This window comes from Urocitellus parryii, chromosome 3 (genome assembly GCF_045843805.1).
Source record: "Urocitellus parryii isolate mUroPar1 chromosome 3, mUroPar1.hap1, whole genome shotgun sequence".
Lineage (NCBI taxonomy): Eukaryota > Metazoa > Chordata > Mammalia > Rodentia > Sciuridae > Urocitellus > Urocitellus parryii.
The window spans coordinates 5,581,361-5,597,441 of NC_135533.1; the positions used below are offsets into that span (position 1 = coordinate 5,581,361).

The 16,081-nt window shown below is 54.5% G+C and overlaps 1 protein-coding gene across 2 annotated transcripts; it reads left to right on the forward strand.

The window, feature by feature from the left end:
- Positions 1–111: 111 nt before the first annotated feature.
- On the forward strand, positions 112–9,438 carry Asb10 (ankyrin repeat and SOCS box containing 10). Of its 2 annotated transcripts, none has more exons than XM_026379806.2 (6): positions 112–399; positions 1,159–1,426; positions 4,216–4,735; positions 8,443–8,556; positions 8,776–8,961; positions 9,165–9,438. In XM_026379806.2, the coding sequence occupies exons 1-5, from the start codon at positions 153–155 to the stop codon at positions 8,959–8,961; spliced, it is 1,335 nt and encodes a 444-aa protein (XP_026235591.1). In that variant the 5' UTR covers positions 112–152; the 3' UTR covers positions 9,165–9,438. The 2 variants fall into 2 exon arrangements, with proteins under 2 accessions (XP_026235591.1, XP_026235589.1); XM_026379804.2 differs by lacking the exon at positions 112–399 and adding an exon at positions 417–1,009.
- The last annotated feature ends 6,643 nt before the right edge of the window (positions 9,439–16,081 follow it).

A 16,081-nucleotide genomic window follows, 5' to 3' on the forward strand; every position in this document is an offset into this window, starting at 1 on the left:
GACAGCTGGGGGCTATTTATGGCTGGCCCCTGCATGCTCCCTGGCTCCGCCCACACTGGCTGGCCTGGCCAGGGCCCAGCGCCACCCACCCAGTCCACCAGCAGTGTCGCCCCGAGTCCTGTTGCTTTGGCTCCTTCTCCCAGAAACCAGCCATGCCTAGGGGAAGGAGCTCTCCTCCCCTCCGGGGACACCATCTGGGGTGCCTCCCCTCGGCCCCTGCCTGCCGGGCCTGGGAAACCCCTTGGTCATCATCCCTGCTGTGCCGGGACATGGCTCTCCAGAATGCCCTCTACACCGGGGACCTGGCGAGGCTGCAGGACCTGTTCCCCCCACACAGTACAGCAGACCTGCTGCTGGAGAGCCGGGCCGCCGAGCCTCGCTGGAGCAGCCACCAGAGGGGTGAGAGGCTGCTGGGGGAGGCCTGAGACCCAGGGCTGGCTGGCTGACCGAGGCACAGAGCTCCCAAGGCCTGAGGAAGAGAAGCCCCTAGCTGCTGCTCCCCACCCCAAAACTTGCCCAACAACCTAAATCTTGGCCCAGGAGAGAAGTCATGTGGAGCCCAGAATAGCTCCTGCTGGACCTCGTGGCTGGGTCAGGCTCCGGCTGGGGACAGAGGGGGCCCTCTGCCTCCTTTCAACCTCTCTCTGCCTGTGTCCTCTACCTCTGCTTCTCCCACCCCCTTTCCCTTCCTATGTGCTCATGAGCTGGTCCCCAGAAGAGTGCAGGGGGCAGGGAGACCCCCCCAGTGACAGACACACCCTCTGTGCCAGGCTGGTGGAGAAGCCCAGCAGAGGGTCCGAGGAGCACACCCAGTCTGGCCCGGGACCCATTGTCACCCGCACGGCCTCAGGACCTGCCCTCGCCTTCTGGCAGGCAGTGCTGGCTGGGGACGTGGGCTCTGTCTCCCGCGTCCTGGCAGACTCCAGTACCAGCCTGGCTCCTGATTCCGTCTTTGACACCAGCGACCCAGAGCGATGGAGGGATTTCCGCTTCAACATCCGCGCTCTGAGTATGGGGCTCAGCATGGGGGGTCTGAGTGGGAGAGGGGAGGCTGTAACGGAGCTCGGGCTCCTGCATCCCCTTCTGCCAGTGCCACCCCCTTGGCTGGCACCTCTTTGCTGTCACTCAGGATCCGAGGTTTTGTCCCTCTCTCCCTAGGACTCTGGTCTCTAACGTATGAAGAGGAGCTGACCACCCCGCTGCATGTGGCAGCCAGCCGTGGCCACACGGAAGTTCTGCAGCTGCTGCTGAGGCGGAGGGCGAAGCCAGACAGCGCCCCCGGGGGCCGCACTGCCCTGCATGAGGCCTGTGCTGCAGGTCACACTGCCTGTGTCCACGTGCTGCTGGTGGCAGGAGCTGACCCCAATATCCCTGACCAGGATGGGAAACGCCCCTTGCATCTCTGCCGTGGGGCTGGTACCCTTCAGTGAGTGACCCCTCACCCCAACCCTGGGTTCACTCTTAGGGGAGGCAAGGAGATCTTCCCAGGGAAGGTAGGGGGCAGGTGAGGGGCTGCCATGCTCTGGGGGCTGGGCTGGAGGAGTTGGGCTGGTGGAGGCCAGGATGCAATCAGTGCCCAAGACAGCCAGCCACTGGCCCTTGAGTCTGCAGTATCTTGGACTTGGGACAGTTTTCTGGTTCCCCAGGGTCAGCAGAGGGCTGTGGCTGTGGCCCAGCTATGTGGCCTGCACTGGGGAAATTGTCCAAATCCATTATGGAGAGATGGTTTTGCTATAAAGTTTTGATATTTTCTGAGCTTATCCCCTGTTTCAGACACTGGAACAGCAGCTGAGTCATGTTCCTGCACTCAGGAAGCTTGTTGTCCCATGATCCAGAGAGGTTGGGGAGACAGAAGTCCTAGTTAGGGACTGCTGTGGTCCCTGAGGGTCTGGCTTTCAACTAGCAGGTTTAGAATCCCATTGGCAGGACACTCTCTGATAAATGAGCTTAAGGGACTGTCACTAACTCAACTCACAAGAAACATGGATACACCCATGTCTCTGTGCTATTTACTCTAAGAAATATTCCTTTGCAACGACCTAAATAATTATGGCCTATGTATAAGGAATGTAGAAGAATGAGTTCCCCACTTGTAATTTTTTAATGAATGTAGAATCTGGGCAGAAGGAGCCTAGACCAACCTGAGGACTAACTCTACGTGCAGTGGAGCCCCCTCTTGGCTGACTGCATACCTGCCAGATTTTGCATCTTGCCCCCCGAAAGACACCACATTATCCCTGCTTGGGCTGGGTATGGTGGTGCACACCTATAATCCCAGCAACTCAGGAGGTGGAGGTGGAAGGATCATGAGTTCAAGACCAGCCTCAGTAACTTAGGCCATAAGCAACTTAGTGAGGCCTTGCTTTAAAATAAAAAATAGGGGGCTGTAGCTGAGCTCAGTGGCAGAGCACTTGCCTAGCATGTGTGAGGCACTGGGTTTGATCCTTAGCACCACGTAAAAAACTAAACAAATAAAGGCATGCTGTCCATCTACAACTATAAATTAAAAATATATATATAGAAAAGGGCCGGGGATGTGGCTAGGTAGTAAAGCGCCTCTGGGTTCCATCCCCAGTACCCCTGCCCCCCCAAAAAATCTAATGTGAGCCATATATACAATTTGGATTTTTCTAGTAGTCCCATCAACAATTGAAAGTGAAACAGATGACATTTATTTCTTAAATTACGGTAAAATACATATATCACAAAATTTACCATTTTAAAGTTCAGTGGCCTGAGTACATTCACATCGCTATGCAACCACCACACCACCCACCCACAGAACTCTTTCCATCTTGCAAAACGGAAGCTCTGTCTGTCCCTATTAAACATGACCCCTCTCCCCAGGCCCTGGCAACCACAATTCTACTGTCTAGAGACCTCATATAAGTGGGATTGTGTATCATTCATCCTTTCGCAACTGGCTTCTTGCACTTAGCCTCAGGCTCATCCATGTGGAAGCATGCCTCAATTTCCTTCATTATTAAAGCTGAATAATATTCCATTACATGTTAATACCACATTTTGTTCATCCTCTCACCTGGACACTTGTGCCGCTGCCACATCATGAATAATGCTGCTATGAACATGGACATATGAATATCTGTGAAACAGATGAGATTAATGTTAATGTATTTTATTTAGCATACCCAAAATGTTGTAATTTCAACACATCATCAATATAAACATTTCACAATCTTTTTGTGGACAGAGTCCTTAGGAGTGGTGTGTCGTCAACACAGCACACTGGCACTTGGACTACCATGTTGCACGTGCTCCACAGCACATGGCTGGTGGCTGCCACGGTGGGCCCATAGCTCTCGGTAACCCACATTTTTAGTTCTGGCTGTGTTTCAGCCCAGTCTCCCTGCAAGCACACCCAATGATAATCACCCCTTCCTTTCTTGAAACAAATGTATTTCAAAAATTATTATGGAACGTTTTGAACAAACAGAATGGTAGCCAAGGTAATAGACTGAGCCCCCTGACCCTGTCACCATCAATACTGCCCACTTCCCCCACCCAATGCTGCCGTGCGGACTTGTATGAGAACACCTTTCAGGCACCGTCTCATGCCGCTCACAGCACCTCATCAGGGATGAGTAGTATTACCCCCAACCCTGCATTCTAAACTGAGCCCAAAGAGGCAGCTTTGAATTTGGGTGCATGTTACTGGGACTCCCTGTGTTTCTACAGTGCAATCTTTCCTGGGCACCCTCTTAGAACAACTCTTGCTGGTCAATTTTAGTTTTGTTGGGTTTTTTGTCCCTATTGTTATTTGTGTTCCCATTGCTGTTTGGGTTCACCACCAGGCCCTGCACCCCCGCTTTGTCCTCCGTTCCCAGCCCACAGAATCTTGCTCTGCTTGTCCTGGCCCTGAATGCCATCTGTGCCCCTGACGAGCTGGGTGAATTCGCATGAGGTCCTCAAACCTTCAGAGACTCAGTTTCCTCCTCTGTGACATGACATTCATGAGAGACCACCCAGGGACCGTGGCAAGGCCCTTGGAAGGGTGCTGCTCCAACCACGCGAGGACTGCTGGTGGCTTTTATTCCCACAGGGTTAGTGGACAATGCCTGCAGGAAGTCCTGGGCTTTCAAAATGGCCACTGTGGGTCCTGCCAGTGAGTGACAGGCAGGACAGAGCCAGGAGCCAGCCAGGGCCCCCTGCTCTGTTACAGACCCGCTTCCCTCCCCGCCATCTCGCTCTTCCTAGGTGTGCGGAGCTGCTCCTGCGCTTTGGTGCACAAGTGGATGGCCGGTCTGAAGAGGAGGAGGAGACCCCTTTGCACGTGGCAGCCCGACTTGGCCATGTGGAACTGGCAGACCTGCTTCTAAGACGGGGTGCGTGCCCGGATGCCCGCAATGCCGAGGGCTGGACACCACTGTTGGCTGCCTGTGACATCCGCTGCCAGTCTCCTGCCGATGCCGAGGCCACCACTACCCGCTGTTTCCAGCTGTGCCGTTTACTGCTGTCAGCAGGGGCAGATGCGGATGCTGCCGACCGGGACAAACAGCGCCCTCTGCACCTGGCCTGTCGCCATGGCCACGCGGCTGTTGTAGAGCTGCTCCTGTCCCGTGGTGTCAGTGCCAACGCCATGGACTATGGGGGACACACAGCCCTGCACTGTGCTCTGCAGGGTCCAGCTACAGCCCTGGCCCAGAGCCCTGAGCAAGTGGTGCGGGCTCTACTCAACCACGGCGCTGTCCGAGTCTGGCCAGGAGCCCTCCCCAAGGTACGGGGGCTGAAGGCATGGAGAGGGCCATGATGTGAGGGGACGGGAGACCTAGACCGCTTGCCAGCTTGTTTTGCAATGCAGCCTGGAACCCAGGGCACATGGGTTAGCCCTTTCTTTCATTCAACAAGGAAGCAAAACCCTAATAGAGGTAAAAGCCAGGGCTCAAAACAGGAAGCGTGTTTGTGAGCACACATGTGTATTCATGTGCACCTACATGCAGGGTGTGTGTGTACCTGTGTCCAGAGTTTGTGTGTGCACGTGTATGGCGAAGGTGGACTGAATGCAGAAGGATTATAAAAGATCCAACAAGACTAAATCAAAGCCAGGCATGGTGGTGAACAATTGTAGTCCCAGAGATTCAGGAGGCTGAGACAGGAGGCTCCCAAGTTGAAGGCCAGACTCAGCAACTTAGCAAGACCCTGTTTCAAAATGGAAAAAAAAAAAAAAAAGACTGAATGAGTCAAGACTGATGTGGGCAGCATAGAAGGTGAAAGGTCTTCCTCAGGGCCATGAACTGCTGGAAGAGCATTTGGGGAGCTCAGAGTACCAGCGGTATCAGCTGAGAGAGACAGACAGTGGGCACAGGCGAGACCCCTCCCAGGGCAGAGCCTGAGCCCATTTCCTGAGGTTCAATCACCCTGCACCTTTGAAAATGCCCTTCACTGTCATTTTTTGGTTTATATCTTACTTTGCACTAATTTCCCCGGAGTGGGTTCAACCTGAAGACGTGAACTGCAGGGCAGATTCCCCGGCCAGGGACCTTGTCCCCTGTAGTGTCCCGCCCATGGGGGCTACTGTCATGGAGGGCAGGGAAGGACTCCTGTTGTCACAGCAGCTGGGTCAGGCCTTCTGGGAGGGTTGGCAGGTCCCCTCTGGCCCTGCTTAGGGGCTGGTCCCACCCCGCCCCGCCCCTTCCTGGGCCCACCCTACTGTCCCCGCCTCTCCCCTTTGCTCACAAACCTAGAAGCATCTGTCTGGATTCCTAAGCAAGACCAAATAATTAAACAGCCCGAGAGTTCGGCAGATTGGTCTCCCCTTTGGGAAAATACAAGAAAATCAACAATTAACACTAATTAATCTCCTATTAACACCAGATAATTAGGAGAGGAGCAATTCCCTGTAATCTGACGCCGGCTCTGACAGCTAATGATTTCCCTGCCAGGCGGGGCAGGAGGAGGACTTGGCACAGCAGACAGATTCCCGGGGCCCCGCGCCTGCCCGCGGCTCTGCCCTGCCCTGCAGCCTGTCTCGGGGAGCCCAGGGGCCAGCAGAGCAAAGGGCCCCATGTGTCCTTTTCCTGTGATCTGAAAGCCCTCCAGTCTTGGCTGGGCTTCCTGCCTTCCCACGAGGAAGACGCTGGGGCCCATCCGTGTGACATGCCAGCCTCACCAGCTCTCCAGGAGCCACCTTACTGGACTTGGCACTGAGGGGACCTGAATCTGGTTCTGGCTTTGACGCTGTTCTTGTGACCGTAGGCAAGTTACTGAAATCCTCTGGACCCCAAGTTTCTGGCAGGACATGCATCCTCTACTGAGCAGAGACGGAAAGCCATAGGAGCATAGTAGGGACCAGTGGGGGACAGCACACATCAGACACTGTTCAAAGTTATGCCACCTGTGGACTGGGTCCCTCAGTCCTCCAATAACCTCTGAAGCTGGTGGCACTGACAGAGCAGGCTCTGGAGCCAGGCACACCGCCTCAGTACTTGTTAGCAACCATCGTCTGAAAGGGAGGGGATGCGTGTGGGGGCGCTTGGTGAGCCGCTAGGCATCCCCTAACAGAAGGATCGCTGGGCACAGCAGCAGTGCAGGTGGGAGTGGCAGCCTGGGCTTCCTGGAGGAGTGGGCCTTGGGATGGGCAGTTCTGGGAAGCCTGGTGTGTGGATAGACAGGCTTTACCACAGGGTGGACATCTCGGGCAGACATGCCCCTTCCTCACTGGAGACTGAAATGAAGAGGCCTGTCCCAGACAGACTCGGCCAGGGCAGCTCTGGTAGACACTTCCCAGAATCAGGGCAAGAAGCAGCGGGCCCGAGTGTGTAAGTTGTGTGCTCTGGGGGTCCCCGTGCCCTAGTCAAGCCTGGGCCTTCTACCTGTTCCCACCATCCGCCAGGGCCCCTGGAAGGCAGGGCTGTCCAGGCCCCTCATGTTGCATGCGACACACATGGGATGTGCACGAGGTATGTGCAGGAGTGGGCACTCAGGGTGGCCATCGTGGCACCTGTGCATGTTAGGCTGTGGCTGTCCATCGGAGCACACGGAGGCTCCCTCCCTGGGCTGCTCCCACTGCAAGTCTTCCTTGCCTCCTCCTGGCTCCAGGCCACCACTGTGGAGACCACCCCATGTGGGACAGTGCTTTCCCTGACCATGCTCAGCTCCTGATCCTACTTATTTTTCGCCACACCCTAGGCCTGTGAGCTGCAAACAATGTTGATGGCCTTGGCTCTGCAATGGAGCTTGCAGACCACAGGACCCTGCTTCTCCTCCTCACTGCGGGACCCCAGGGGTGGGCAGAGTAGGCCCTCCGTGAATATTTTCCTAAAGAGGAATTGAAAGCATGAATCTGGCTCCAACTCTATCCCTACCAAGCCCTCCATTGCTGCCTCCTCTCATAGCTGCCTCTGGCCTTCACTGGACACCAGAGAGACTCTATTTTTTACAGGACTAACCTTTTCACCTAGATAGGAACTCCACCTAGGGACTCCCTTCTAGCAAGCAGAAAATCCAGCACAGAGCCCTGTAGAGGCAGGCAGGACAGCAGGATGCTGTAGTAGGCGGAGGCAAGGAGTCACGTGCCAGGCTTGGACTGCTGAAACAATTTGGGGAAGAGGCTTAACTTCTCTATGCCTCAGTTTCCCTTTGTGTACAATGGGGACAATAACAGTCCATGCCTTTTAGGAATAAGAATTAAGAGTTCATACATGCTACATGCTAAATATCTGGCATAAACTACGTACAGTAGAAATGTTAGCTGACAGCTGAGCACGGTGGCACATGCCTATAATCCTAGTGGCTTGGGAGGCTGAAGCAGGAGGATCGCAAGTTCAAAGCCAGCCTCAGCAATTTAGCAAGGTCCTAGGCAACTCAGCAAGAACTTGTCTCTAATTTAAAAATATATAAAAAAGGGCCAGGGATGTTGCTCAGTGGTTAAGGCCCCTGGCAGGGTTCAATCCCCAGCACCCTCTCCCCCAAAAAACACATTAGCTGACAGGCTGGAGTAGCAGCTCAGTGGTAGAACATGCACTTAGCATGTACAGAAGTCCGGGGTTCGATCCCCAACACACCCCCTAAATGAAAGAAATAAGTGTTGTGTTAGTTTCCTGGGACTGTTGTAAGAACCAGGTGGTTCAAAGCAACAGATCCATTCCCACACAGTCCCCAGAAGGGTCTGGAGGTTCTGGTGGGGACACTGTGATTGCCCACAATCCCTGGTGTTCCTTGGCTTGTGGACACATCACTATGTCTGCGTAGGTTGTCAAGTGGTCTTTTCTGTGAATGTCTGTGCCTCTGTTTTCCTTTCTATCCTAATGATCTCATTTTAACTTGGTTACATTAGAAAGACCCTATTTCCAAATAAGGTCACATTCATGGGTACCAGGAGTTAGGACTTCAATATATCTTTTCGGGGAATAACATATAACCCACAAGAGCTCTTGGCCATCCTGCACAGACTGATGGGTACCTGACCTTCCCTGCCTCCTCCAGGTCCTGGAGCGCTGGTGCACGTCCCCACGGACCATCGAGGTCCTGATGAACACCTACAGTGTCCTGCAGCTTCCCGAGGAGGCCATGGGCCTGGTGCCTCCTGAAACTCTGAAGGTCAGATTCCAGGACCCTTTAGCCAGAATCACTCAGCCTGGCCCCAAGAGACTCCCACCCCTAAAGGGCAACCTTGTTGGTCCCCAAGAAGTCACCCAGAGGTCCCCTCCTATCCCAGTTAGTTCAAAGAGGTGGGTATCTATAGGACAGCTGTCCCTGTTAGAAGTGGGTGCCACCTGTCCAAGGCTGCCCTGGCTGAGTCCCTCCTCCTGTCCTCAGAAGCACCAGCACTTCTACTCTTCCCTCTTCGCCCTGGTGAGGCAGCCCCGGTCACTGCAGCACCTGAGCCGCTGCGCGCTACGTGCGCACCTGGCAGGCTGCCTGCCCCATGCCCTGCCCCGCCTTCCACTGCCACCCCGCCTGCTCCGCTACCTGCAGCTTGACTTTGAGGATGTGCTCTACTAGGTGAGTCCTGGTTTCTGGGGACAGCCACAGGGCTTGGGGGAAGGGGATGGGTAGGAGGCAAGAGAGGGGCCCAGGGAAGGGAAACCTCTCCTTCCAGGTGTGCACTGCCTTGGAAAGCATGAAGCACATGCCACAGCCTGCAGGGGGCGCTTTGAACTCAGGCCAGCCAGGTAGCCCTGTCAACAGAATGTCCCTCTCCACAGGCAGGGGTGGATGCTTCAATCCCCACCTGAAAGGGGCAGACAAATCACACATCCAAGTGACATCTGATGAAGACAGCAAGTGGGCCACTCCTCTCCAAGCACCCTCTAGCCTGGATGTGCATTAAAAGTCTCCAGGCCAAGCTGGCAGTGGTGGTGCACACCTGTAATCTCAGCAATTTGGAAGGCTGACACAGGAGGACTGCAAGTTCGAGACCAGCCTCAGCAATTTAGCGAGGCCCTGTCTCAAAATAAAAATAAAAGGGCTGGGGATGTAGCTGTGTGGTTTGATTCTTTTCCAATAAGCCTTCCTCCTCTTGCTGGCTCCTCAAGATGGGCACTAGCAGGGTCCCTGGATCCACCCATGTGCTAGCCCACCTAACCTTCTCCCTTTGGCATCCACCAGCTGCTGAGGGGTCTCAGGCAGCTGCCCGTTGTCCACTGGAAATGGCCACCAGGTGAGTGGGTCAGAAGAGGCCTGAAGGCTTAATGGCTGTGGGTAGGCAGAGCCTCTGTGCAAGGGAGGTTTTGCAGAGAGGGGATAGGACAGTAAAGGAAGGCTTGGCTGAGTAAGAGGCAAGGTGAGGAAGAGCCACCCAAGAAAGAGCGGACATGCGGGTGGGCCCAGGGTGGAAGAGTGACCATGGCTCAGGTGAGAGTAAAAGGCCCAGGTTTGGGAACCAGAACGGGTCTACCTGTTGCTCGATACCGTGTTTCGCAGAGCACCCATGCACCCCTGGCCCCGGCCTCTTTTCTGCTCCTTCCTTAAATTCAGTTGTGTGGTAGCGAAAGTGCCGCGCTGTTAACAGGGCCCGGTTCCACTGTGCTCCTAGCTCTACCATTAACTTTGGTGCAACACAAGTCTCCTACCCCCTGGGCTCACTTTTCTGCATCTGTAAGAGAAAGGACAGTCCCTAGGGGTCATTGCAGCCCAGAGTGGTAAGAACCTGTAGGAGGGCCCAGCAGCCTGGAGCTGGCCCGCACCCTCAGGAGGGAGGGGGAGTTGTCGGGAAGCCACAGAGCAGCCAATCAGATGCCAAGGGTCGCTATACAGTTCCCAGGCCTCCGGAGTGCGCACGCGCTGGAGCTCAGCCACTTTCCCGCCAACTGCTGGGAGCCAGACTGCGTGGGGCGAGGCCAGAGGGTGGGGCGGGGCCTGGGGGTTGGGGGAGGTTGGGCAGAGGATCTGAGTGACACCTACGCCTCCCCGAGGGTGTGGAGAGCGCAGAAGAGAAGCCGAGTGGAGGTCAGTGGGTCTGGAGTCGGATCCTGGCCTCAGGAGCCCTGCGTGGCCCAGGCGGCCTGGGCTTCAGGTGCTGGCGCTGTAGAGACCCGGACTGGCCGCACCTCCACGGACCCCTCCTCGCTGCGTGCAGGTCAGCAAGAGGTTTTCTCCTGGACAGTGAGGGGTGCCTGCAGTGGGCACAGGACACAAAACAAACATGAACAAATCTCACTTGTGATAAGTGCTAGGGAGAAATGCAAAAGGGTGATGTGACTGTGACTGGGAGCTCTTTTAGACTGGGTGACCAGGAACCCACTCTTTGAGGAGGTGACGTTGAACCTGAATGATCTGAATGACAGAGGAGGAGCCAGCGTGAGAAGGTGGGGAAGAGCAAGGGAGTGGCAGGAGAGAATGTAGATTCCTAGGGCTGCTCTGGTGCTAGGGACTGGGGAAGGGAGGCCATGGAGAGCTGGGGAGACCGCTTGAGAGACAGGGTAAGATTTGGGGTCCTTTTGAGAACCGATGGGCCCTGCTGATGAAGTGGAGATGGGGCTGGAGAAAGCCCCCAGCAGGATGTCCCCAGTTTTTTTATTTGAACAGATGTGGTGGCACTAATTACCTGGGTGATGGCACTAGTTACCTGGGTGTTGGGTACACTAAACTGGAGCTGCCTGTTAGACACCTCAGAGTGGCTGGGTCCCATGCCATCTGGATCTGTGACTCGGGAGTGCAGGGATGAGGGCAGGTATGGGCATGTGAATGTGGGGTCACTAGCACGTGAAAAAGGGCATCCTGGTTTTCCTGAAAGTCCCGTTTATAAAATTTGATGGAGATTCTGCAGTTCTATCCTCTCTGTTCATTTTGTGCTTCCTGAGCTCCAGGCTTTAGGTACTAGATATAAGGCTGTGAATGAGACGTGATCCTGCCCTCAGTGAATTTTCAACCTGGTCTAAGAAACAAGTGTGTGAACTAGTCAGAATATAAGAAGCAATGAAAGGAGGGCAAAATAACTATGGGAGCAGGGGCTGAGGGCAAGAAGAGGAAGCGGTGGAAGATGGGAATGGGGTAGAGATGTGGGAAGACCTCAGGGGGAGGGGTGGTGCCTGTCACCTCTGGCCAGGGCTGGGTGTGGGATGCCTTTTTAAGAGGGGTGGGGGTAAGGACAACTGGAGTGGTCATTAGAGGGGGATGTGCCTAACCTCTACCGGCGGCGTTGGCCGGTTAGGAAGGTCCTTTCTGGGGTTAGACATCTAGACACTTGCAAGCCAGGGAGCTTGCTCCCCAGCCTTCTGGCTGTTGGTCCCGCGGGCCCAGAACCTCTCCCCGGTAATTGCTTTCCGTAATGTGTTTGCTCCAAACCAATTTCACGCCTCCGTGAGGACTCCGCCCTGCACTGGAGGCACCGACTTCCCCACCACCAACCTACCCGCGTGTGAATGCGTGGGCTCACAAATATAGCACACATTAAACAAGATAGGTACACAGCACTCAGAGAACCTGAGCACAACCATGCACAAACCTACATGCATGCATACTAGACTTTAATACACTTGTGTGCAAAGCTTCTACTCCCCACCCTGAAACTCCTTTCCCCGCCCCAACCCATGCACTCACATCCAAACACCCAGAAGCTTGAACGGCTCACCTGGTCTCTTCCTTTGCCCTCAGCGCGTCTCCTGACTAACGCTAGGGGGCGGTGGAGCACTCCACGCCTCCCTCACGGTTACTGCAGTTACGCGCTGCTGCCACTAGAGGGTATCCGCGGACAGGGCCCGACGCTGCCCACCGTGGGAAGACTGTCCGGCCAATGAGTGAGCTGGACGTACGGACCTGTTGGTTTTTGACTTCAGAACACTTGGCTTGGTTTTAGCCCCCTAAGTGCCGTTGCCAGTATATGAAAGAGAGGCCAGATGATAAGGTCTGACGCACAGGCGGAGAAGGTATATCAAAACTAAAATCCGCAGGAGCATTTCCCAATTGGGTGGAGTACTGGGAATGGGCCAGGTCGAGCACGTGGACAATGAGAGCAGCGCTTTGAGAACTGTTGTAGACAACAATAGCGACACTGTTCGGGGAGGCAGTAGAACCACAGTTTTCTGCTTCTAAAGAACGCAGCCAGTTCTGCTCAGACTGGATAGCGACAGCATCTGTCCTTGGTACTGATGGGACAGTTAGAAGCAGTTTGTGGAGTGCTACTGATTGGGGGAACATGAGTTCTGGACCACTCTGTCCTTCATCTGGTTTTGTGCAGGAAGAACTCATTTTGGATGATGTTCTCTCTATTTACATGAGCCTGGCTTTCTGCATATGTAATAATCACCCTCTCACACGTGGAGAAGTTAAGTGAAGAGAGGCCAAGGTCACATGGCCCAATAAGGGGTCAGAACTTGACTCCAGGTCTTTTTACTCCACCAGTGCCATTTTCCATTTATCATGTGGCCTCAGCTTCACCCTCAATGAAAGGGAGGAAGAGGGAGTGGGCTGCAGTAGTTGCCACTGAATGTTAAGGACTAGGAAGTCACACTTCATGACTTCAGCATGGTAAAGGAACTGATTGTGTAAAAAGCACAGTATCTAGTAAACACGAACCATACCAAGTCAATACAAAGTCCCTGAGGTCTTACTTGTCTCAGTTTAGAGTTGGTGATCTGCTGGGATTTGTTGGTACCAAGCTGTAAACCTGTACTCTCTTTGCCAGCCTGAGCGAGGAGTTCAGTTTTCTTAATACAGTTCTGAGCAATACACATTTGGCATGAGCAAGATGACATACATCTTCAAGACCATAAGGTCTTTATTTTTTTTAAGAGAGAGAGAGAGAGAGAGAGAGAGAGAGAGAGAGAGAGAGAGATGAGAGAGAGAGAATTTTTTAATATTTATTTTTTAGTTTTTGGCAGACACAACATCTTTGTTTGTATGTGGTGCTGAGGATCCAACCCGGGCGGTACGCATGCCAGGCGAGCGCGCTACCACTTGAGCCTCATCCCCAGCCCCAGACCATAGGGTCTTTACCCTTGAGTCCTTGATGATGCATGGTCGATTCTGTATCACCAAAGAGTGACAGGCTTCTTTAAATGGCCTTTTATTTGGCAGGACTGGTTGGAAGAAGATGGTTCAATATATACCCTTTAAAAAAAAATAGCCTTTTGAGCTTTTGGAATTTTGTACTATGTATTTTTATTACCTTTGCAAAAAAAAAGTGAATTCAATTATTTTAAAGAAATGGTTCTTCTCCATGCCTTATTTGATTGATATGGAATCTGCTCATACAGCCTTAATTGCTGTAATTGTAGCCCAAAGTTCCCTCCATAATTTATCAAGTCAATAAGCCTCTATTATGTATCCAACACTGTAAAACCATCAAACCAAGTACTTGACCTCTCACTTTTTAAGTACAATACACTTGTGAAGTCTGGTCTTCCACATCAGTACCACGAAGTGCTTGGTTAATTTAACCAAGGGCTGTTCTGAAGACTATCTTTAGACCAGGATGAATTCCAGTTCTGTAGTAGTGAGTTGGGAGTTCCCCAGGGCCTAAGCTAAGGCACCTCTTCTTTATGGTGACATCTTCCCCCCAGACCCATCTCTTGGAAGTTTCCTTGAGTTTAATGTGCAGCCCAAGGTAGATCAAGACTATATGGAAAGGATAATCTCTGTTCACCTTTTTGATGAATTCTCAATCAAGGCATAACCAGAGAAAGCTCCACTCTTGAGTCCTGCCCTCTCCCTCTGTGCCATGTGGTGATAGTGTCTTTCAGGGTGTTGATTTTAAATATATCAGCCTGACATTAGCTGTGTTCACTAGGTCAACACAACACCCCTGACTGGAACAAATGTCAGTGAGACCCAGTGTTCCCTCCTGCTCCGCTCTGTCCTGGTATGGCAACTCTGGGGCTCATTTTCCTAGGTTTTCCTTCTTACCTAAGCTAAGCCCTTTGCCCTACTTAAATTGCATTTTCATAAACTTGTCTGGCTTTTCTGTTATTCATTTTAACTAGCTTGGTTCTCCCTGGCCCCAACTGAATAACAGTTTCCTAGTGACCAAACCACACTCATTTTAGCTGACCAGGCTTGCTCTGTGTCCTGAAGATCAGGTCTCTCTTCTGTTGACTTGTCTCAAGTCTCTTTCTTGCCAATTGACCTGAGGTGCTTATAGAGCAAAAGTGCCTGTGACTTCTGCATCTAGATTGACAACTCTACTGCTGGGAATCAGGAGGAGGGGGACAGTAAAAGGCCCTACCATTTCTGTGTCTGAGAACAGGGGAGGTGAGCAGAGTCATCCGCAATTAGCGGATAATTAGCGCTGCTGACCCTTGGGGCTCATCAGCACTCCTGGGGCCAGCCCCCAGCAATCAGCCAGGGCAGGTGGAGAGTGTCAGGCCCGGGAATGAATAGGGCTCATCAGCGGCGCTGGAGCCGGGGAGCCAATCAGGGAAATTAATAGCAGAGAGAGGGCGAGAGTGAGGGAGGGAAACAGACAGACCTACGGACAGGAGGTACAGATAGAGGCAAGCAATGAGAAAAAAAAAAAAAAAGAGGTGCACTGGGATAGGGAATGAAGATGGGAAAGAGCTAATCAAATAAAGAGAGGAATAGGAATAAAAACGAGGGCGGGGAAGGGAAGAAGAGTAGGAGGAAGGAAAAGAATGTAAAGGATGGTAGAAAGGTGGAGGGGAAAGGTGAAGGAATGGTAAGTACTGGCACAGTGTGGGCACTCGAGGAAATTACCCAGACATGAGAATAAGAGACCAAGGGAAATTGGCCACGGGGGAGAGAATGAGGAAGAAGGGGAAGGGCCAATGCCCAGAGAATGAAGATCGGGGGAGAGCGTGCGATGGCGTGGGGAAGGCGACCGAGGAGGAAAAGGGCCCCACACAAGTGGCCCTAAGCCGCGCGCGCGTCGCTGGGGCCGAGCGCGCCCCCTGCCGTCCCGCCGCCCTCAACCCGGCTCTGTCCGCAGAGGTCCTGTCCCGCCCGCGCGCCGGGTCTTGGGAGCCATCAGGTCCTGCGCTCCTGGGCCCGGAGAAGGGGCGTCAGACGCAGGGAGACGTGCCGAGGGTCCGACGCAGGGCGGCGGGCTGCGGCGGGGTGTGGGCGCTGGGGCTCTGCCCGCCCCTCCGGCGCGCCCTCCTGGCTGCCGCCCGCGCCGCATCCACGCCCGGGCCCGCTGCCCGGTCCACTCCGGGCCGCCACCCGCTCACCCTCCGAGCCGGGCCGAGCCCGAGCCTGTGGGCTGAGTGGGGGGCAGGCTGGCTGGAGGGAGGGGACCGGCCCAGCAGCTGCCGCCGCCTTCTCGTCGGCCGCAAACTTTCACAAAGCGGCGTGTCCGGCCTCATCAATCTCCATTAATAATAGTTGGTTGGGCCGCTGGGGGCGGGCGGGGTCCCGGGCCGGCCGGGCCGCTGGGAACAGGCTGTGCGGAGGGAGCTGGAGCCGGGCGCGGCGGCGGCGGGCGGAGGGAGGAAGTGAAGCGTAATTTGAGGAAGATGGATGAGTCCGGAGGGCGACACCCCCAGCCCGCCCGCCCGCCCCCTCCCTCCTTATGAGAGAGGGAGCGCGGCGCCGGAGCCACACTGCGCCGAGCCCGCGCCCCGCCGCCACCTCGGCCCGGGAGCCAGGAGCCAGCCCTGCGTGTCCGCGCGGGGCGCCCGAGCCGCGGGGCGCACGGCGGCGCCCGGAGGGGAGCGCCCCGGGGCGG